Below are 23581 nucleotides of genomic sequence, written 5' to 3'. Positions count from 1 at the left end.
ATGGCATGCTTTGTGGCATCCCAGCTGTTATATTCCTTTAATTTCTTTGGACCTGTTCCAGAGCATATTGAAGTCAATGGAAAGATTTCCATTTGGATCAGATTCTTTATAACTAAATCAATTATACATGCACGCTTGATGGATATATACCAAAAACAGGAGGAATGTTATGTTTTTACAGTAGTATTTGTTTTTTGAATGGCTTTTAAAATAATTATTCACTTTCATAGACATATCCTAAATAAACGACATGTTCTTTCTACATTATGGGCCAGATTGTGATTGTGATCTCAGCTACACTGTTGCAAATCTGGAGTAACTCAGCTGGAATCAGTAAAAGAGTTACTGCAGATTTAAATGGGTATAGTATAAATGAAGTCTGAATCTGGCCCAATTTAATTTTTATGTTTTATTCTTTATGGAAAAATAAACATTTACACTATTTTTAAAAAAACTAACTGCGTCTGGTCATTGATATTCAAAGAGCTTAACTCAATATTATTATAATCTTCAGTACTTCCCACTATGTTCAGGACTCTTCTTTCTTTAGCCCTTGCATTGTTTCCCTCATAGAAGTCCTTGTCAGTTTCAGACTCTGAAATTTAATATTGAAGAACAGTTGGAAAGATCTTCTCCCTGAATATAAACACACACAGACACACACACATGGAGCCTGGAGTGCCCATACTTACATATTGAAACTGCCATCTATAACTATTTAAATGAGCCTTATATTTGTACATTAGGGTTTTTTTTCACTTTTAGTGAAAAATGTATGAATGATTTGTTTCAGAAGCGATGGATTCATTCTAAAATGTTAAATACAGACCTTTAACGTTATGCACATAAATATTATGTGCATGGCCATTTGCTATTTAAGCAGCCTGGGAGTGTCTGATGTCAGCTACTTCTCCTAAATAAAATACTTGTGACATGTAACACCTGGTCCATAGCCAACTAGTTTTAGTTTGCTTTCTTCCCTTCTTAAATTCTTTCATTCACAAGTGAGTAGAATGACCCCTCCTGCCAGGATAGGAAACTTAGAAATACAGTGCAAACATGCCATTTTACATGAAACACAGACCAATTTTTCAGGTTAATATTTGTATTCAATAAACCTCAATTACAGCTTGATCCAGCTCCCACTGAAGAAAGTGGAAAGATTTCTGTTGACTTCATTGGGAGTTGGATTAGGGCCTTACACAGGTTCATATGCTAAATAAAGTTACTTGGAAAAACACAAAATTAGGAAAGAATAATTGGCCTGCCTAGTCCAGTCGCCTGCAGTTGGGACTAGATAAGAGTCCATGCCTATGATAAAAAAAGATTTCTCTTGCATAACTTACACCTGGGAGAAAAATTAAAACATTAAGTAGATGGGACCTCAGGAAGTGCACGCTTGCTCAAAGGGCTATTGGGGCAAAGACTAGACATGCAGAGGGTGGAACAGAAACTAAACAATCACAAAAACTAAGGCTGAAATAGATGAAAACCTGGATATGTCTGGTTCCTCCATGTCTTTGCACATTATGCAGCTGGGTACACAAGGCTGTTGCTGCCTAATGGGAGTGCATCCCATTGACTTGCAAAGAGATTCTCTCTTTTTCTGCCTCTTCCTGGTTGTTGTAAACTGACCTTTGTTTCCTGACCCCGGTCTCCTGACTGGATCAGGATTCCTCCTGCACTGGTTCTTGTGGCTTGTCATCTTGTCTGATTTGCTTTACCTTTCTTTTTGCTGCTGGGATCCTATAGGCCTTATGTCCTACTACATTTAGGACATCAGTGGGAAGTGCAAGAACTTTGCAGGAACTGGCCTAAAACGGAACAGCCCCTTAGAATTGGTGCCACCTACAATTGCATGGACTCAGTAATAACTGATTTGCAGTACAAGGCAACATACCTCCAGGGCAAGAAAACGTGTAGCTGGCTATTACATCTCTTTGGTAATATAGGCTCACTCCACCCTGTGTAAGAAGTAGTTTGCTAAAGTAACTATGCGATCATCAACATTTTAACAATTGAATACAGTTTTATTATTTAAAAATAGTCTTCAGTGAAAAATGCATTACATCACCCTCGTATTGGACTTGATACTGTTGCCCTCTCTGGCAACATTTTGTTTAGAGAAATCCTAATGAGGATTCTCGAAGATGCAGTGAGAAGCTTACTTGTGTAACCTTTTCTCTTCTCCTTCCTTATGCTCCAGATGTTAGGAAAGTTTGAAGGCTTCAGAAATATTTTCCAAGAATGCATTTAGTAGGGAAATGTTTGACTCTAGCCTGGGCTTGTCTTGATACATATCTTGGTCATCTGGGGATGAAGCTGTTATTTCATTCAGCACTTCAAAACCTGGAGACTGCCCTTTGCATCATTCACTTGAGCACATCCATCAGAGAAAGGAAGGTTTTTTTTTTAAACAGGGGGAAAAAAAACCCTTTTCTTTGTGAATGGAATGAATATACTGCTCCTGAAGGTGCTAGATTGAGAGCCATGAAGTGCTCATTTTCTTCCTAGTACTGGGACATCATTGTCAGTGGCATTGCAAACCTCTCCTGCAACGATTCAGCAATGTGCCTCAATCCTGAGCTGGAGGGAGAACCTTCAGGGCAAAAGGGTTGTTGAGTCCCACTAAACTTATTTAGTTAATTCCCAGACAGTGCACACACCCCAAAAACACAAACAAAACACTACATTAAACTAGGTAAGTTGGAAAGTTCACATCAAGAGCCTGGGATAAAAAAAATTTATAAGAATATTGTAGTTATCCCCAAAATAAACAATCCAAACGCATTATGGTTTGGAAATGCACAGTTAGGGCATCCATATAACCTTAACTCTGCCCTACATTGACCCGAGTCACCCAGTTGTCCTTTCTTTGTTCTTAGGGACACGTTCTGCAAATCTTTACTTATACGATTAATGGTTTACAGAATCTACACTTGAGATTGTGATGTGTGTGTTGTAGGATTAGGAATTCTAAGAAGGGTTTAAGAATGGACCTCTATCACTCCAGCTATCAGTAGCAGGAATCTATAGCAGGCTTTTTATCCTCTAGATATCCTCTGGACTAGTCACTAGAGGGGCAAATGGCATATTTAACTGTTGTATAACTTATTCTTTGAAAAGTGCATTTCTCCATTGCAGCAAACATAATAGATGAAATTTTAGTGATACATAGTTATTTGGAAATGTAACAAGAAAATTCCAAGTCACCTAATCGGAGGAAGATCTGCTCTTTGGTTGGAGCTGGTATTTAGTCAGCTCTGTCTCTCAATCCAGGACATGTAGTATGCCATTTGATGACCTAGGTTTCAAGTACATTCAAGCTGTTACATTTCTTACTCTCCTCCTTACACTATTTTGTCTGTTGTGTACTAAAGGTTTTTTTCCCTTTCTATTAAAAATGTAAGTTTCTCTTGTGCTTAGCTCATAGACTGAGACTAGTTACAACTAGAGATGGGCATGAGCCACAAAGGTCAGATCTGGGTCTAAACCAGTGGTCCCCAAACTGTGGGGTGTGCCTCCCTAAGGGGGTGCAAAGGAATATCTGGGGGGCATGGCAGGGCCCCCCAGCCCTGCTCTGTCCCCAATCCCGTTCTGCCGCCAGCTGCAGCTGCGGCCTTGCCTCAAGCCCCTGCTTTCGGCTTCTGGCCCCCACTCTTGGCTGCTGGCTCCGGTCCTCAGCCCAGCCGCAACTCCACTCCCAGCCCAGGGGGCGTGGCCACATTCTGCTACTGGCAAGGGGGTGTGCAAAAGGAAAAATTGGGGGATGGCTGGTCTAAACTGTCTCAAGGTCTGTGGGATTTAGATGCGGGAGGTTGGTTCAGCTACAGCTCTAGTTCCAAAGAATGATCCTAAACTAGTAGGGTGTTTATTATCCCAAGCCACTCAACTCCAGTGAAACTCGGTAGGCCTAGAGAGCACTCAGCACCTTGCATGATCATGCCCAGCTTATAAATCTGTCTTTCCTCTAGCAGTTTTAAAGACATTGTCTCATGTTGAGATGATCAGTGATTCTGAAAATGAGCCAGTTGCTTAAAAGGTACAAGTTAGTTAGCCTGTCTAGTTAATGTCAAACAAATCCGCATGACTAATGTAGATCATCGAAATGAAATGAACCAGCTCTTAATTACAGCATTTTGACTGAGAAGGATCTCAGATGCCCAGAAGGGTCTGGTTACTCAGTTTTTCCTCTTTTTCTTTTACAGGGTGGGAAGAAATCCTATAACGGACCATGTGGGGGTCGAGATTGCAGCGCGGGCTGCAAATGTTTTCCAGAGAAAGGTGCTCGGGTATGTTGGCTCTTTTGCTAGCTGAAGAAAAACAGTCCTTGTGTCTCTTATCTCCTCTTTTAAAAAAACAAAGTTAATATGCTTAAGCCTCCATCTAATGACTTCATGAGACAAGAGAAGTGATGAAGACCAGCTGCATCCAAACTGGCCCTTGCCAGGTTTTTGAAAACTGTTATAAAAGTTGATGTTCACTAGCTGTGCAACAAGGCTTTAATGGAACCAGTAATTTCATTATGTGATCTAAGGGCTGTTTTGAAAAGTCCAGTAGCTTTTACATACATAAGCTAGAAGGACAATTACAAAATATTAAATAATCAAATTGATGTTGGCTTCCATAACAAACTTTTCCAGTATATACTGCAAATGCTTCTACAGGGTTGCTGATGACAGATTTGGTTTTGGTCTCTGCTTGAACAATTTTATTGTGGGGTGGGAGTAATACTGAATGTATTTTAGCATTTTTCTTTCGCATGGGCTCTTGAAAATATATATATGTGTGTGTGTGTATATATATATATAGATTGGTTTAAATTTAGTCCCCTCTGAGTTTTGGGTAGGGTTGCCAGATGTCCGGTTTTCGACAGGAATGCCCAGTCAAAGAGGGACCCTGGTGGATCCGGTCAGCAGTGCTGATCGGGCTATTAAAAGTTCGGTCAGGGGCACAGCGGGGCTAAGGTAGGCTCCTTGACTGCCTTGGCTCCGCACGGCTCCTGGAAGCAGCGGCATGTCACCCCTCTTGCTCCTACACATAAGGGCAGCCAGGGGGCTCCGTGCACTGCCCTCACCACAAGTGCCGGATCTGCAGCTCCCATTGGCTGGGATCCACGGCCAATGGGAAATGCAGGGGTGGCACAGGGCAGCGGACAGGGCAGCACGCAGAGCCACATGGTCGTGCCTCCGCATAGGAACCGGAGGGGGGACATTCAACTGCTTCCAGGAGCTGCCGCCCAGAGCCTGCATCCCTCCCGTGCCCCAACCCACTGCCCCAGCCCCGATCCCCCTCCCGCCCTCTGAACCCCTTGGTTCCAGCCCAGAGCCTCCTCCTACACCCCAAACCCCTCATCCCCACCCCAGAGTCCGCAACTCCAGCCAGAGCCCTCACGCCCCCTGTGCCTCAACTCCTTGCTCCAGCCCTGATCCGCCTCCCACCCTCCGAACCCTTGGTCCCAGCCCAGAGCCCCCTCCTACACACCAAACCCCTCATCCCCAGCCCCACCCCAGAATCTGCACCCCCAGCAGAGCCCTCACACACACCCCACACCCCTGCCCTAGCCCGGAGCCCCCTCTCGCACACCGAATGTCCCAGCCTGGAGCTCCCTCCTGTACCCCAAACCCCTCATCCCTGGCCCCACTCCAGAGCCCACACCCCCACCCCCTCCCGTATCCCAACCCACTGCCTCAGCCCAGAGCCCAATTCTGCACCCTGAACTCCTTATTTCTGGGCCCATCTTGGAGCCTGCACCCCCAGCCAGAGTTCTCACCCCCTCCTGGACCCCAAACCCCTGCCCCAGCCTGGTGAAAATGAGCAAGTGGGTGAGGGTGGGAGAGCGAGCGACAAGGAGGGGGGATGGAGTGAGCAGGAGCGGGGACTCGGAGAAGGGGTGGGGCAGAGGTGGGGCTTCAGAGGAGGGGCAGGACAGGGGGCGAGACAAGGGTATTCGGTTTTGTGCAAGTAGAACCCCAAATCTCAAAGCAACACTAATACAGAACTGCCAAATTTCTCCTGGTTTTGTGTTGGCTGTTTGTATGGGAGAAGGCTATAAGCTTGGTCTGAATCTGGTTGGTTGTTTTGTGACTTGGGATGAGGGGCAGCTAGTTGGCTTCACCTTTTATTCAATTATAATTTTAATTTTTGCCCGGGCACTCCTTTTCTTGGCATATGTGCTCTTTTGCATTATATTCAGGAGAAGTCAAAATAAATGAAAACATGACACATTTTAGTGCAGGTAATGGAATCAGGAGAGAGTTCTGCTGGTGTGTATTTAGGGAATTAATCTGGAAGATCTCACTATCTCTGGAAGTATCACTGAATATCTACATTACTTCCTCGTTATCAGTAATCAAGCAAATTATTCTTGCTGAAAGAACATGTTACTTTCCCCCACCTGCACCACCATATGACAGATGTTTACAACATCATGCAGAAAAAGTCCAGTCATGTTCCTGATTTTTCCCAACCGATTTGTTTTATGGATATCATTTCATTACAAAATTTGCAGAAAGAACAGTAAAGTTCAGTTCTCCAAATTCCTAGCTGGATTTTTTTCTAATAAAAATATATTTACATGACAGGTATACAGTATAGTCTGCACTGAGTGTAATCACTTTCTGATGTGCATCTCCCAAAGAGAATAACAGAAGCTACAATCTACAAAAGCTCTGTGGCCTGTATCTCCTTCCTTTTATATTTTTGAAGCAAGTCCTTGAACGGTAATGTGTATTTTACAGCTAACATCTGCCTCCTTGGAAGTGCAATAATAAATTAAATCACTAGCAGCTGTAGAAAGAGTTTTTAATACTAGCAAGTTAGAGATGAGTTATTTCACTATGGAAAAAAATCACCTTTCAGAAAAAAAATCTCAGCATCATTAGCAATCCTGATTTATTCCATGTGCTTAACTGTGTCAACTGTGCATGGTAGGGAAATTCAGGACATCACTCGCCTGTTAACTTCATGAGTCTGAATCTGTTTTAGACTCAGTTCAGGAACACATCCTTATTCAAGATTAAATTTAAGCACATGCTTAAGATGGATTTATGCATGTGCTTAAGTATATCCTGAATTCTTGAACATTTCACTGTTACTCCATGTGCTATGAGTGTTTATTATTCAGAACTTCATGTGGAGGGTGGGAAATATTTTTTAAAGGCTAGAGCAGGAGGCTGGTTTTATTTCCACTTTGCCACTGACTCACTGTGTAGCCTCGAACAAGTCATTCATGATACGATCTCTGCCACTGATTGTAGTGTGTGCGGCAGGTGGTCAGCACCTTTGCCAAACACAGCACTCACCTTTGTGTTTCTCACTACACTGCACCCCAGTAAACGGAGTATAAAAAGAGATCAATGAGCGTTCCAAGCATTTAGTTATTTGAGGTCACCAAAGTGGATGAAAGTCCTTGAGAACCCTGAAGAATTTTTAGTTATTAAAGCACGTCTTTTGCATTACCTATTGTGAACAACAAATAGAACACAAAGCCTAAGAAATAAGCCATTTTCCTGGCCCTTGTTGCTTGTGATGCTGTAGTACATAAAGCAAGTGTAAGCCTTGTTGGACTGTGCTTGTTTCAGTGTAAAGCCTACCTTCTGGAACAGTTGCCTTCTCTTGCAGTTTGTCCATATTGCATGTGTTTAAAGCCAGTGCTCAATGTTGCATGAAATGAGAGGATGGGAATAAAGAGAGTCTAGCCTTCTACACAGACGATACAAGAGAAAGAACAAACTAGCGTCCTTCAGATGTCCAATAGGAATTATAGTTCTTTCTTTAATTCAGTGATCCTGAAAAGTGCTGAGTGCTTCCTCCCAGGTACTTAGGGAGCTCAACTCCTATAGAGATGAGTGAGAGTTAAGCACACTCAGCACCTTGCATGAGCAGATCCTGACAGCGAGGCACAAGCCTGACTTGCTCCTGGAATTGAATATCCCATAAATTGCTCTAACCCTTGGGCAGTGTGGAGCATCCTCCAGCTGCCTCTTTACATCCCCACGGTTCAGCTTGATGTTTGAACTGGCTGCCACATTGCTGACCTTGCCATTCGAGCTCCTGGTGTCTCTCTTGTTAAGATGTCACAAAGATTTTACACTGTTTTCGCTGCTGACCTGAGAACTCATTTGGCTTTTTAACATTTCCAACATGCCCAAATCCCACTGACTTTCAATAATGTAGGCTCCTAAGTCACTTAGGCATTTTGAAAATTTTAACTCTATGCTCTTATTTTTGCTAGAGAATATTATACTTGTTCTCTCAGATTTGAGAGCATCAGACATCCGTAGCTTTAAGGGGGCAGCTATGGAGATGGGTTTTGTAGAGATCAGCTATCTGACATGTTCAGAAACGAATCCAGATTTTTTAGAAGGCAATGCAGTGCAATATTTGTCTAGTGCCCACCTGGAGTATTCCAGTAACCAGGTGATATAAGTGCAAAACCACATCTGTATCTGCAGCTGTCCCTATGCTTTGCATTCACTCTGGGAAGTGCTGGTGACTGGCTGGTTGATTGGGGACAGTTTTCCCTTTTTTACATTATTCACTGAAGTTTAATTCAGACCCTGTTAACTTTTAAACCTAGAGGATGAGAGATCAGTTGTGGAAGAGCCCTTGATCTCTGTCATTGATTCAAATCCAGCTCTGGTAGATATTGAGCTGATTAAATTGAAGTCAGTGGCGAAACTCCCATTGAGTTTGCGGATTGAGGTTTCCACCCTGGAAATTGTTATATCTGCCGAATGTTGAGTGAGTGGAGCTCAATTCATTCTGCACAAGCCCAATGTCTGGTGGAGAGATGTCATCTTCACTAAAGCCAATGTCGCAACTGGCAGCCTTGCTAGCCTTTCAGATAAAGAGGCGAAGAATAGAATGAACAGAGAGAAAGAGACTAGACCACAATTGTCTTTTGCTTTTCACACACACAACTGCCCAGTCTTTAGAGATGGTCCCTTTTTTAAAGTATAGTTGTGGTGCATTGTGAGACAGTGTGGGAGAAGCTTGCCAAGTCATTGTCCCTTGCTGGACCTGGTACTGATGTAACACATCATGTGGCAATTATGCGTAGATGTTCAAACAACAAAGGCAGCTCTATAGATTAACCTCATTCTGCCAGTTATAAACCTAGAGAGACAAGGTGGGTGAGGGCAATAGCTTTTATTGGACCAACTTCTGTTGGTGAGAGAGACAAGCTTATGAGCCACACAGAGCTCTTCTTCAGGTCTGGGAAAGGAACTCCCAATGTTTCAGCAAAATGCAAAGTGGAACAGATTGTTTAGCATAAGTAGTTAGCACAGATTGTAAGGGACAATTCTGCTATAAATCTAAGAATTTCTCTGAGTTTGTTCTTGTTCCTCTAGGCAATATTGATTTTAAAATCAAAACACATCAGCTCAGCTCATTTTGCTTAGTTACTCCTGGTTAATAAATGATAAATTAAGATTTGTGCAAGAGATTTAACATTAAACATAAATAACGGCGTAAAAGTAACCCACTGTTCAGTATTCATTACATTTCCTCTCTCTGGTCAATCCACAGAGAATGTGACAGCTGCCAATTAGGGAACCTGGCTCTTTAGGTAAAGCTGTCTAGATTCAAGCTTCAAGGTCTGGAGTTCAATCCCTGATGTCAGCTAAGATGGCAACTATCAAATAAATACAGACAGACTCAGTTTTTAAAAGGAGGCTTGTGACATTGTTCAGGGTAAGGTCCATGTACAAATGTGTGCCTGTATTTCCATGCCAGCTGGTATTAGTGCAGTTTGCAGTAATTACACACACAGTCACAGTACTGGTGTGTGATCTGACTTGCACAATTAGGTAACCAGCACCCCTTGCATTTTATAGCAATCCGCCTTTAAAAATATGTTCTGGAATGTCAACTAATGAAACAAAACTCTCTAGCCCTTATGAAATTGAATGGAAATGTAACAGAAAAGGGGAAGTGAATGAAAATCCTGATGCCTAGAAAAAATAAGGATAACTAGCCAAACCCTACAAACAGGGAAATATAATTTATGAAGAAAAGGGTACCAAGAAAATCTGACTTTGACTAGATCAATTTTAAAATTAACAGATTGAAAGAGATTAAAATAAATTTTCATATTTAGGTAAATGAAAAGACAGTAGTTCTAATACATGTTCTCCATTATGTTGGTGAGTGATCTGCAGCTAAAACATTATCAGCACTTAACAAACACTGTCAGCAGAAGTTACTATGTTAAAATAACATTTTTCATCCTCCCCCTCCCCCCACACTCTTCAGTGTTTGATCCAGAGCTTAGGGCAAGGTTAACTTTTGAGCTTTTGAAAAGTTTGTTCCACATTGATGGCCTTATTGCCAAGAAATGCATCCCATGTGAGTTGGTGGAAATGGGGGAAGATTTTTCCTGACTACAGTGTTTCAAAGCTGGAAGCATTGAGCAGTAGAAGGCCTGCACCATTTCATCTCTACAGTTCGTTTTGCATCTGTGTATGGTGGTGTTGGCTTTCATATTTTTATACTTTGTCATCTAGTTTTAAACACTTGCAAAGATAAACTAGCAGCCAAATTATTTGTGGTGTGTGCACCATCTCCTGACGCCTGCTCACTTACCTTGGAAGTTTATAACAATAATACAGCTTTCTCTAAATATCGCTTGATGTATTTTGTTGCCTTCCCACTGATATTGGTCCTCTGTCTCTCCTTGAAAGACTCAGGTTTTTGGAAAGGAAAGAACTTGAAAAGACACCCAAAGCTCCCGAAGTTAATACAGTGATGGTATATTTAATGTAGGTTTTAAGTCCAAGATTTACTGAAAGAGCTACACTTTAGTTCATGGTGTTACTAATTATTTTAATTATTCCTGTGATTTGTAGTCATGTCAATAAATGTATCTGTTGCAAATCATGTGCTCTGTAAAGCTCTTCTGCCTGATTAAATGCAAGCCCATTAAGATAAGATGAAGTTATTTATCTAACTGCCCTGTCAATTATGAAACCATTAATATGTAAAGACTCTCAATCTTCTGACTCAAATACATTTGCCAGCATCTATCACACAGAGATATCTGAGATTCCACAACTTCACCCTAAACTGAGAATAACCATGATAAATACATGGGCAATAGACATTAGCGATGGGCAATGAATTAAGAGGTAGATACATCTCCAAGGAATCTGGTCTGAACACAGTAACTGGAAGCCACGTTTTGGGAAGATGTAACCTAACTGCTATTTACCAAGGGTTAAGATCATGTTGGCAACAAAAATCTTGTGCTTACCTTTAGATTGTGATTAGCATCCCCAACTCACTAAAGGCACAAAGGAGCATCCCTTGGGATAGTTGGTTGAAATCTGATTGACAAATGTCATGGTGTTATTTCCCCCCCAAATTAATTATTAAATTTAAACATTTTAAAGTCTGATTTCTTTTGGTTTGTTTATAAATGTGCTGAGACAGCAGAGCTTTTTCTGAGTTTTGCCTCGGATGGCTAGATAATGTTACCTCAGTACTTGCAATCTTTACAGTAGCATTTGCAGTTCTCAAAGGATTCCCTATGTTTCATGTAGGGCGTCCCCAGAGAATTGTAAATACTTAAAAGATTTTAGCGCAACAACCCTAGAAAGGAAGTAGCCATGTTATCTCACATACATTGGTGTATAAACCTAGAACAAATGTTGACTTTTTAGTGGTGACTACTCATTATTAGATCGAGCTTGATAATGAGAGGCACTGCACAGCAGCAGATTACACGGATTTCATAATACAGATCCTTGGAATAAGTCCTCTAGTTAATATGAGTTCAGGGAGGAGCAAGGATACATTGAAAATGAAATGCCTCTTGCTTCTAGATAGAATGCCCAAGAAGAACAAAAGTGGAAATAACCTGAGACTTCCTGCTTCCTAACATCTTTTCCTCCCACTTGCCCACCCCTTCTCAGCAAGTTTCTTTCCCTTACAATACAAGTCAGGCTTCCCCATCACCAAAAACCCAACAATCTGACCCCAGCTCCTCTCTAAGGCTTGGTCTACACTAAACCCCCAAATCGAACTAAGGTACGCAACTTCAGCTACGTGAATAACGTAGCTGAAGTCGACATACCTTAGTTCGAACTTACCGCCATCCAGACGCGGCAGGCAGGCTCCCCCGTCGACTCCGCGTACTCCTCGCGGCGAGCAGGATTACCGGAGTCGACGGGGAGCACTTCTGAGTTCGATTTATCGCGTCCAGACTAGACGCGATAAATCGAACCCAGAAGTTCGATTGCCTGCCGCCGAACCAGCGCGGTAAGTATAGACAAGCCCTAAGTATTGCTCAATGTACCTTCTCCATTTCATCTCTAAGCTTCTACAACCACTGTCTTAAGTTCCTCTCTCCAGTTCCATCCTAGGCCCTCTTAAGTCTGGCTTCCCCCCTTGACTCCACTGAAACTGCTCTAACCAAAGTCTCTAATCACTTGTTGGCCAAACCTCAGGGCCTCTATTTCATCTTCTTTCTCTGTGAGATCTCAGTGGCTTTTGATATTCAATGTGCCCGCCTCTCCCTTTCCCTCCTTCATTTTTCTCAACTCTGTTCTCTCCCGACTCTTCTCCCACTTCCCTGATCATTTGTTCAGTCTCATTATCATGAGGAGTTCTCCTCTTTTCTCCCAATTTTGGTAGGCGTCACAAAAGTTTCTGTTCTATTCTCTCTCTACAACTTTTCTCTAGGAGATCTTACACACTTACATGACTTCAGCTACGATCTTGCTGCTGACTCACACATTTGATCTCTGACCGGTCTCTCTCCCTCTACCCTCGAATCTCAGCATCTCTCTTGGACTTTTCCTTATGGATGTCTCACTCATTGAACATGCCAGAACTGAACTCTCTTGCTTTCACCATGTCCTCTATTCCCTGAATTTTTGGCAGCAACACTTTTCTTCCAGGCACTCACCCAGGCCATATAGTTGTTATTTTTGACTCCGCTCTCTCTCTAGCCCCACACATCCAGGGTTGTATTGAAGGACTGTCATTTGGCCAAGAACCAGCCTTTTCTCTGTCTAGCTAAAATTTTTGCCTAGATCCCTTTCACCTCTGTCTTGACTACTTCAACCTGCTCCTCTTTGGCCTTTCTGACCCCATCCCATTCCCCTCTAGTCCATTCTAAGATCATTTTCTTGGCCTATTATTCTGATCATATCACCTCTTTGAGTCCCTTCACTAGCTCCTCTGATCCTCTGTGTATCAAATACAAGCTTCTAGTGCTTACCGTTTAGCTCCTCACTACATATCTGCTCCTATATCATTTCCCACCACCACTCTATTCCACCAGTGATGTCTAACTTTATCACCCATTTTGCCTATGCACAAGAGGCAGCTTTCTTCCTTGCTTGCTCTTGCGCATATGACACCTTCCCTGAACTAATCCACAAAGCAACCATCCTCTCCACCTTCAGATTCCCCCTGAAGATCTACTTCTACAGTGATGCCAACAGCAATTGCCAATTCATAATGACTAGGTGGGTGGTCAGCAGGGATTCCTAACATTGCTAATGTCTCTTTAAAAAAAAAAAAAGAGAGAGAGAGAGGCCACAAACTTGAAAATTGTGCATGTATCTAACCCATGTAACCACCAATCACCTTGGCCTCCCTTCCTCACCCTGCTTGTTACACCAGCTGATTGTCTTGTCTGAAGTTAAACTGTAAGCAGGGACTCTCTCTTGCACTGTACAGCGCGTAGCATGATGGGGCCTCAATCTGATATGGGCCTCTGAGTGCTACTGCAGAGAAAAGAATCATCAGAACCCAGTCCATTCCCCTCCAAACGCATCATAGTAGCTATAACAATTCTTTTAAGCTGTCTTGATGTGTTGAGTAGTTTTGATAGTAATGCAGCACTTTCCACATTAATAAATATTGCGTTAATAAATATTGGCCTGTGATTGTAAGTGATGCTTGTATTGTAAGTGATGCTTGATCAGTGTCTCCTCTGGGAAGACATTACAATTATAATGCCACCATTTTATTTGGGAAGAGGATTATCTTCAAAGTTTAAAAAATGTTGACCATCTGTTCACTGTTATTGAACATGGTTTTGGCAATATTTCGAGTGAAAATGAGGTAATAGTAAATCAAACAAACTATGTGCCTATGTTGTTTTATTAACAATCGCCAAGACTTAATTTTTATTATTTCCAAAAATGTTGACTTCTGCCAAATGTGGCATTAAGCAATTAGTGTACATTTCCTGTTCTCCCCTCCTTGACCCAACCTCAATTAAATACATTGAGTCCTGGCCTTTCACCAGAACTGAAGTATATGTTAACTAAACAACATTCAGTTTGCAGTAGGTATCCACATAATATATGATGGTATCAAAACTGAACCAGGGCAATCATACAAGTATGACATCAGCTGTCTAAACCTTGAATACATTTGTCAAGACTTCTCAAGGGGCAGGCATTCATCTTACCTTGCTTAGACATCTTGGAAGTTGGTAATAGTGACTAAACTATTTTGAAGAGGCCCGTGAAGAGGTCTTTTGTTACTGTTTCTGGCTGTGTTTGCGACTTGTCTGAAATAAAATGTGGGGCATGTTGTGTATAAAATGAGGCCTCATCTACACTACAAAACATATTGAATTAGGAAACCGTTTAAAAATAAAATGGCATTGGCTGGCATAGTTGTGTCACCAGTGTGGTGGGGGCAACAGCTGCTCAGCTATGTTAATCATACCATTTAAAAAATCTGTCTACTAATGCAGCACTTCACATAGTGGTATGGGGGCCTGAATGAGGATGTTTCATAATGTTTACCTTTGAAATACCCCAGAGCAATGGTTCTCAGACTGTGCTCCACAGAGCACTTCCAGATGGTCTACAGATCCACAGTGATGAAGTATCTGTCAGTCTTCAAGCACTGATGCTTCCTGCTAGATGTAGCATAGTCCAGGACTCTTTACAGTTTCCAGAGGCTTTTCTGGCTAGTTAAGCATTTTTAAAGCACCTCTCTCTGCATCCTGCAGGAATGCTTTATGGCTTTTTTGTTGTTGGTTGGTTGGTGAGAGAAGAGATTATAGTCTCACTCCATCTACTGGGTCACCAATGCATCTTTCCTCTCTGGCTTGGTCTGAAAACAGACCCTGGTTGTCTCGAATTTGGGCCCCCCCCAAATTGGGGCATCTCAGATTAGTGGGCATTTATGAAAACTGAGGCTTAAAAAACTTGCCCAAGGCCACACAGCAAGTCTGCGGCAGTCAGGAACGGAGTCCAGATCCTCTTACTCTCAGTCTTGTCCTGCAACCACAAGACCATCCTTCTCATCCACAGATGGTTTTTTTTAATGTTTTAAATTACAATACTCTGTATTTTACTGGTGCTGGTACCTTAAGCCACATGCATGGGCAGGCTAACGTAGAAGTTTTTGTTGTTACCTATTATTTCCTGCATACCCCTCCTACTGTAGGTGAAATCTTGGCCTCACTGAAGTCACTAACTCCTATTGTCATTGGAGCAGGTGGGTGGGGTGGGGGGTCAGGATTTAATTTTCTGACTCCGTGCAGACTGGGGATCAGAACCAGACCAGTTGTTCTAGGTTCAGGTCCAATCCCTGCCTCTTTGGAGCCTTGCCAGCAAAAGAGTGGCCCTACACATCCTGTGTTCCGGCTCTGTAGCTACAGCACTGTACACATCCCTGATCCTCGGAGAAACAAAATTACCCTCAACTATTTGTTTTGAATACTTCGTCCAGGTGGGCAATAAAAGAATTAAACGGTGTGGTTTCATACTCCCCCCTCTCTTTAAATGTGGGAAAGAAAATCCAAAGATATTGGATGAAGCAGTTGATGCATTATGATGCTTTTGGGTGTTTCTTTCTGACTTTTAATACTATTTACTGCTACTGCAGAAGAACTAGAGCAGGGTTGATATGGCCTTTCAACTTCTAGTTTATCTTTCTCTACTGCAGCAGAAGGGGAAGAATCTAACAAGGTCCTAACATTGGGAGAAGAAAGTGAATCAGAGCTCTTGTTGTTCAGCAGACGCCTTATCCAACAGCCAGGGAAATTTCAAAAAAATAAAATTCTGTAGCAAGAAAACTTCTCCCAGAGAAGCTCTCCTTTTCAGATGGATAAAATAAAATCTGTTTGTTAACAGAGTCCAACGCAGATAAGGATAAATAAATGTTTAAGTGCTTCAGTCATCAAGGTCAGCCAAAATAGAGCCCAATGCATTGCAATAGAAGGTCATAATAGACCATTCTGATCACTGAGTCCAACTTTCTGCTTAACACAGGCCATGGAATTTCCCAGTGATTCTTGTGCTAAGCCCATAACTGATAAAAGAGAAGTTTGGAGCCTTGTGTGCATTGAGAAACAGCAAGAATACTCTGCTCTTTTCCAGGAAGACGAACAAGGGAGCAGTGTGCTGTTTCGAACCTGGCCAGAGACAATGGTTACACATTTCTTTCCTTCACACATTAATTCTTCACTTCCAATGATTGCTATCAAGGCAAGATAAGAGCTCACCTTCTCAACAATATTTTTTTCTATATCAAAATCCTTTCTTCTTCCAACTCTAAGATGCCGTTCTCTTATTTTTCCCACTTTTGACTACTTGCAATCTTGGACTTCCTGTTTCAATATGTTCCCCTGTGGCTGCATCTCTGTAAAGTTTCTAAAAATGAATAGAGGCCCATGACCAGGTTGCCTCTGCAGTGCCTTTTTGTAGCCCATCAGGACATGACTCATCCAGACACAGGTCTCTACTGGTAGGTCATTGTTTCTTGTGAGGTCCAAACCACTGGTGCTTGACCTTCCACCAAGACACCTACCCATTCTGCGGTGCTGTAGTCCAACAGAAATCAGGAACAGAAAACCACAACTCCAACCAGAGTAATCTGATGAACGTTCAGTGGGACCTTGCCCTTCTATTCAAGGCTTGCCTTCAGAAAGTCTGTGCTTCAGATGGTCTGTTCATCCCGTCTAGTAGGGGCTCATAAGGCTGGCAAACTAACTCAGCCTTTGGGCTGCAATCAAGCTTCTCTCAAGAGAGGCAGAGCTCTGCTGTCTTTCCTGGACAGCCCCAAATTGAGCTAGGTTTCCTCCTTTTCATTACTGTCTCTATGCCTAATATTTGCTATAGGTGTAGCAGGACAGGGCCAACTGGGCCCACGGTTCTCTTGTTGCCAGCGTGCAGCCTATCTGCCCCATCACAAGGATAAATTATTATCTCTACTTGCACCATCTGGGGTAATTTTTAAAGATTGTCCTGAGACAGGATGTACAAATGCAGATGGTTATGGTAGGCCCTTCCTGCCTTTGTCCTCAAATAGAACAGAGTCTCAGATGCAAGAGACTCCTGGAACCAGCCATTGAGCAAGGCCTAGCAGCAAGGCAGCTGGGCAAGAGTTAAGTAGGGAGCCAACCAACGGCCCAGGAAAACAGCAGAGATTGTGTCAACAAGGCAACCTTAATTAAGCAACAGATAGGAAGGATGTTCACCAGTTGACAAGCCTGCATCCAGATGGAGTTTAACAGTGAATATGCTAATCGGGCAAATCTCTTGTTTGAAGTGGTAAAAAAGAAGCTGTGGTTCCAGTTAGCTAGACACAAACCTGAATGCTTGGGTCCCCACAGGTTGGTTGTCAGTCTGGCTCTTTCTGAAAAAGAAAGTGCAGTAGCCTGGAGGCAAAGCAGAAATAATCCCCAAATGGAGAACCACAGATTCCAGGGAGACAGGATGGCATCCTGATGTAACAGCACTTTTCATAATGATTCTGAAGCTGGGACTAGTTAGATATGGTTTCCCAATTTTATTTTAATCTAAAACAAAAAGGGAAATAACATGGGAGCAATTGCAGGTTAAGACTCCTTTTCAGAGGTAATATCACATGTGATTTAAAAAGCAAGGAAATACCCATGTATTCTCCTTTGATTTTTGAAAAAGGTAACTTCAGGAAGATAAATCAGTGAGGAAAGTCTAAGTCTCAAGACTCCAATATGGTTGATTGATATAAAAGGTGTATTTTAGGCATTTGTTTTCATTGCTGATGATTTGCTGAAAGATCATCTGAGTGTACAATCTGATCTCCTTTATATAAATATTCTTTTGCTTATTTTTATCAGATGAGATGGCCCAGGTTTCATTCAGTCTGATCCTGGAGTTGTTGTGATAAAGTGGGACTGTTCTTATTGTTTCCTCTGAATACTGTAGGGGGGCCTCAGTTTTCCCTATGCATTTCTTAAGTCTCTAAGTGGTGGGATAAGGGGGTGTGATTGTTGCAGAGCAAAGGGCCAGTGTGCATCAATGGCCAACACTCCGTCTCCTGGCAACTAATGGCCTGGGCCCTTCCCCCCTGCAAGGTGATAGCTAAAGGTGTCGGAGAACAAAGGAATCAGGTGACCTCCTGGCCCGGGAAAGGGACAAAGCAGAGGAGGAGGGGCTGGAGGGGAAGTCAGTTTGGAGGTGGCTGGGGACGTGGAGTGAGTGCAGACATGGGTGTCTGGCTCACTGCCCCCCAAAATGGACCTGGCTGAGGGGTCCTGTTCTCTGTACCTACAAGCTCTGTTTTAGACCGTGTTCCTGTCATCTAATAAACCTCTGTTTTACTGGCTGGCTAAGAGTCACGTCTGACTGCGAAGTTGGGGTGCAGGACCCTCTGGCTTCCCCAGGACCCCGCCTGTGCGGACTCGCTGTGGGAAGCGCACGGAGGGGCAGAGGATGCTGAATGCTCCAAAGGTCAGACCCAGGAAGGTGGAAGTCATGTGAGCTCCTTGCCCTGAGACAGTATGCTCACAGAGAGGAGACTTCACCAGAGTCCTGGCTGGCTTCGTAGGGAGCAGTTCCAGAGCATCGCCTGGGGACTCCGTGACAGTTGTCCATGCTTATAGTCATAGATGACTTTATGTCCATAGAGATGACACTTCTTTTAGATTTCCTAGGGTCTTCTGGCCACCATGACAACCATTGGCCTGTGCCAGTTGGTTTCTGATTAAGTGTGTATTTGAGAAGACCTTTTGGACCTTGTTCTAAAATTAGCATTATCCATAAGTCTGACTTTCACCGCTGCTGGTTTCTAGCGAGAACTCACTATAACCCCTGGCAGAAGAGTCAGTGGTCCTGTCAGTGGTCCTGAGTTATTGACCCACCATGGATTGTGATGCTATCAAGTTGGTAGCCTACTAGTGGACTATAGTTTTATTCCCCAGTTTGCCACCCACTAACTGGTCATATAGACAAGCCCTTAGTAGGACATTATGACCATCCATTGTTCATGGCCATTGATATGACTCTTAAGCATGTTATCCCCATAAATCAACCTCACAGTTACCTTGATATACTGGTGACGTGAGACAGATAAAACATAGTAGGCAAACGCTAGACACCATTGGCAGTCATTCCATTCAGAATCTGATCAGTTGTGATACAGAGAGTATTTAAAATTCTATGCCATAGATGTTGTGAAGGTGAAGATGATCAGTAGCTGCAGCTGACCTCTTCTGCTTGGTCATCGGAACTGCCATCACTTGGAAACATATTTCTAGCTGTGAAAGGCTTTCTGACATTTCTGTACATAAGGATTTGGACTGTAACCATGAGGATACATCCATGTGTGCCAAGGACAAATGCTATTCTATCTCTAGTTAAGTTTTAGCTTGTTTGGATCACATAGCTCTGAGGGCTGTTTCTTGCAGAGTTCTATAGGGCTCGTGGCAAGGCACCTCCTTCATCTTGCCGGACCAAGCACTTCCCCCTCTGGCAATAGCGGGCCTGGGGTAAATCAGCCCCACCCCACTCTGGGCAGCATTTGTCCTCCCCTCTTCTGTGCTCCTTTGGCCATATTTCCTGGGTAGGCCTCAGGGGTGATCCTCCACCAAACAAAAGGGGAATAGTCCCATAAACACAAAAACAAAGGGTGATACCTTCCCCTGCCTCCTCTCTGGGGCTAGGTATCACCCTGTAGTCTGCCCCAGGGTGTCAGTCCTTCCCCTAGCAGGCACTCAGGCTTGTCTACTTCCCCTATGGGAAGGAGCACAGCCTCCCCTCCTAGAGAAGCTAATGTCCCTGCTGCCACCTGGTTTTAAAAGGTCTCAGGCAGCCCTTAACTGGATCCAGGTGTTCCTAACTGACCTGAGGTAACCCCTTCTCAGCTTATAGAGAAGAAGGCCTTAAACGTTCTAGGGCTAACATATCTGCCTTCCCACACCCTCTTGCAGCCCTCCGGCCTGACTTTGTCACAGGCTGTAATTTGTCACCCCTTCAGCTTGACTTGTGAGGGAGACAAGGAGTCAGATGGGACTGTGGTGTTACAAATTAACGGAGCTTCAGTAATTTGGGATCCGTGCTTCCTCAGTGCCAGGTTGACACAGAACCTGTGAGAGAGAGAGAGAGAGAGAGATGGCTGAGCTTCAGTCCAGAGAAGAGGTCATCATGCAACTTGGTTGGGGAAAGCATCTAAAGTCTGGCGGGGATGGTTCCTAACTGCGCTGTGAAGGGTATATCCTTACCCTTCATCAAGGAGGTAGGCAACCTGGTGGTGCTTTTAGATCCCCAATTGCACCAGGAGCCACAGGAGGCTTGAGGTAGCCAAAAGTGCCACCAGCAGATTCCCTAAATGTGAAATTAAGATGCAAGAATTTAAAAAGCAGAATCAGCTGGGTATCTTTTTAGTTTAACAACTGAATAACCAGTCAAGGATATCTATAACAGGTTCTTTCCACCCCCAAAGAAAGGAGTAAGAGGAAAAACAGTGCTTGCTTCATTGCTTATCTCCTTCTCCTAAGCCATTTCATTAGGCATTTCAGTTAGCACGAGGTTCACGTAGATTTGAAATATTAAGTGTTTAAGCATTATTGTCTTTTATTAATTGCAAATGTTTCCAAATAGTTGTGAAAATGTGATTGTCCTAAAAACAATGTTACCTTCATTTTACAGTAGTGTATTTTATATTGCTTACTTTTGAATAACATTACAGATACACATACCAATCTGAATGTGTTGCTTTCTCCTGGAACTTGTTCAGTGTATTCCATTGTGTTTTTCATGTGCAAAGAAAATTGCATAGATTCTTCCAGTTAGTGTTCAGCATGCACTAGAACTTCCACTCATCAGTAGTTTCTCATCAAGTTTTGTGGAAAACACATAAGAGCATCTGCTTTTGTGTGAAGTAGATCAGACGGCACCTTTGCTTTTGAAGAGGGAGAGGAGTTCAATCAAACCTGAAGGGTCAAGATGAAAACTGTAGCAGGCAAATTGTTCCCTAGCTGAGAGCCTTCATGTTAAGTATCTCATCCAGTTACTTGGTCTGGGGGTGGTAAAAAAACTACTCTTAACTTTTGAACTGTTTTAAATGTCTGTGAAGTTGCCTGGATGTAAGTGGCCTATTAATATCTGTTGTCTTTGGAAAAGTTGTTGTCTTTTTTTTTATTTGTTAAGACAAAGCCGATTCTTGCCAAAAGTAATAAACAAAAAAGCCATGCAATTTTAAATGTCTGGTTTTAATCCACAAAAAAACAAAATACAAAACACAAAGTTAACTTTGAAGAGGTATTTAAAAAAGTCTGTTTGTTCTTTAAAGCTTCTTATAATTGTTTTAAGGATGATCAAAGAAGGATCTCTAATAGATGGCTCAACATATGATAAATTCTCAGTATACTAAAACTCTTCTTTCACTCTGTCTAAAATGCTAAGGGAGATACTGTTATGGGGTTCATATTATCTTCTCAGCTGATGTAATGCAGTCTACTTTAAAGCTGAATCTCTTGGATTTGTGTTCAAATCCTATTAGGCTAGCAACATCTGTCTTTCTCTCCAGGATATCCAGGTGCTATCTTTTTCAGTCAGGCTGCACAGATGTAACTGAAGGCCATACTAGTGGAACTGAGCTACTCTTTCAATTGATGTATGAGGCAGAATAGAATCCAGTTCACTCTCCCATAGCTGTACTGGTTGTACACTGCTGAGTAGTAATATATTTGCTATGTACTGCCTTTGAATATACACAGGGAGTACATATCGTTCTACAAAACAATTACATTTTTACAGTTATTTTTCAGCGCATACCTGCATTTTAGAGATGAATTATTTCTATAACCTGGCTCTAGCTTATCATGATTTCCAGTTTTAAAAGGAAAGTCATTTAATTAAAAGTCCTTGGCAAAATGAAAACACCGACGTTCATATATTTTATAAGTATTTATCAGGAAATGTGTATGATAAAGTAAATGATTTGTTGAAAAATGGATAATAATACCTGATTTCTAGCAAATTGTAAACTGATTTTACTTATTCTTTGGATAGTTCCCCCCCCCCTTGATATTCTATTGTTTGTGGTTGGTGTGCTATTCATATGAGTGCTACAAAGATTGCTCTAAAAGATATGACACTTCATTTTGAATAATTTGTCAAATATTTTTTCAAATACTCTAAATGCTTAGTTGTTTTATTTATTTGTAGCGGGGTGAGATCTGAGACCAGAGCTCAGCTGTGCTAGGCAGTGTACAAACATACAGTAAGAAACTGTCCCTGCCCTGAAGTGCTTGCAATCTAAATAAATTGTCTTAACTTATTTAAGGGTAACTTATAATTATCTTAAATGTTAATTAAGTAATGAGAAACTCATGTTCCTTACTCCTATTTAAAAATGTGTTTTCAGGAAAATAGCTGGTTTCATAGCAAATCTTTCAAACTGAAGAAACAAAAACATCAAGAACTTTGATTATGCTGTGTACCTTTTTATAAGAGAACTCTGATAGTATTCCAACAAAATTCTCCTGGAATATCTCTGCTTTCCAAATTTAGGAACACATATAAAGAAAACCAACACTAATGCTTCTTGTCCTGTTTTCATTATTTAGGACATATCCTCCTCGTAGTACAGACTGTTTGTAGGAGTAGTACAGAATGTTTGTGCACCAGGTGGTCATTTTCCGTGTAACTCCAGCTGCAGAAGAGCTGTAAATCCGACAGCATTATAAAAACCATTTACAGGCTATCCAATGGCTTCTTTTAGGTTTAGATCAGTGTTTCTGGGACATTTAAAGGAAAACTTTCCTAAGATTTAACATTTTCTCTTGGAAACAATAAATGACTTAAGCATTATCTCCAAACTTTTACAAAGCAGTGAAATCATTAAACCTCATTTGTTTTTCTAACTTCATGACTAAAACCTGAACTAATCTGTTCCAGCCATTCCTTTCCTTTTATCAGCCGGAATGAGTCTTAAATCCGGAGAGCATTTGGATGAATAATAGTTATGCTTAGAATGGCTTTATTCTGTGCACTGAGTGAAAGGAAGCAGGCAGGACTTTCTTCATCTTGCTAATCTGGGTGCTTTATTTTGAGCATTTCTGTTCTGCCCGTGACAGTGGAGTCAGGTACTGCACCGTGAAGTCTGCAGTAACTGCTCTCATAGCTCTCCTATCAGTTCTTGGCCACACACTTAGGGTGAAATCCTGGCCCTACTGAAGTCAGTGGGAGTTTGCCATTGACTACAATGGGGCCAGAATTTGACCCTCAAACTCTCAAGTGAGCTGTTCTCTAGGCTTTTAGGAATCCATTCTCAGACTGCCATTTGCTTGTTAGCCTTGTAGCAGGCTTGAAGAAAATCAAACAAGCAGTATTTT

General features: G+C 42.2%; 1 protein-coding gene across 4 annotated transcripts in view; it reads left to right on the top strand.

The window, feature by feature from the left end:
• COL4A6 (collagen type IV alpha 6 chain) overlaps positions 1-23581 on the top strand; it is a 197313-nt gene that overhangs the window by 70797 nt on the left and 102935 nt on the right. For all 4 annotated transcript variants that reach the window (XM_054039034.1, XM_054039035.1, XM_054039036.1 and 1 more), the window contains one exon: positions 4209-4292. In XM_054039034.1, coding sequence (XP_053895009.1) covers positions 4209-4292 — 84 coding nt within the window. The remainder of the gene's footprint in view (positions 1-4208; positions 4293-23581) is intronic.

The sequence above is a fragment of the Malaclemys terrapin genome, chromosome 9, assembly GCF_027887155.1.
Source record: "Malaclemys terrapin pileata isolate rMalTer1 chromosome 9, rMalTer1.hap1, whole genome shotgun sequence".
NCBI classification, from domain to species: domain Eukaryota; kingdom Metazoa; phylum Chordata; order Testudines; family Emydidae; genus Malaclemys; species Malaclemys terrapin.
The sequence above is the reverse complement of the archived record's forward strand: the minus strand, read 5'-3'. Positions and strand labels throughout refer to the sequence as shown.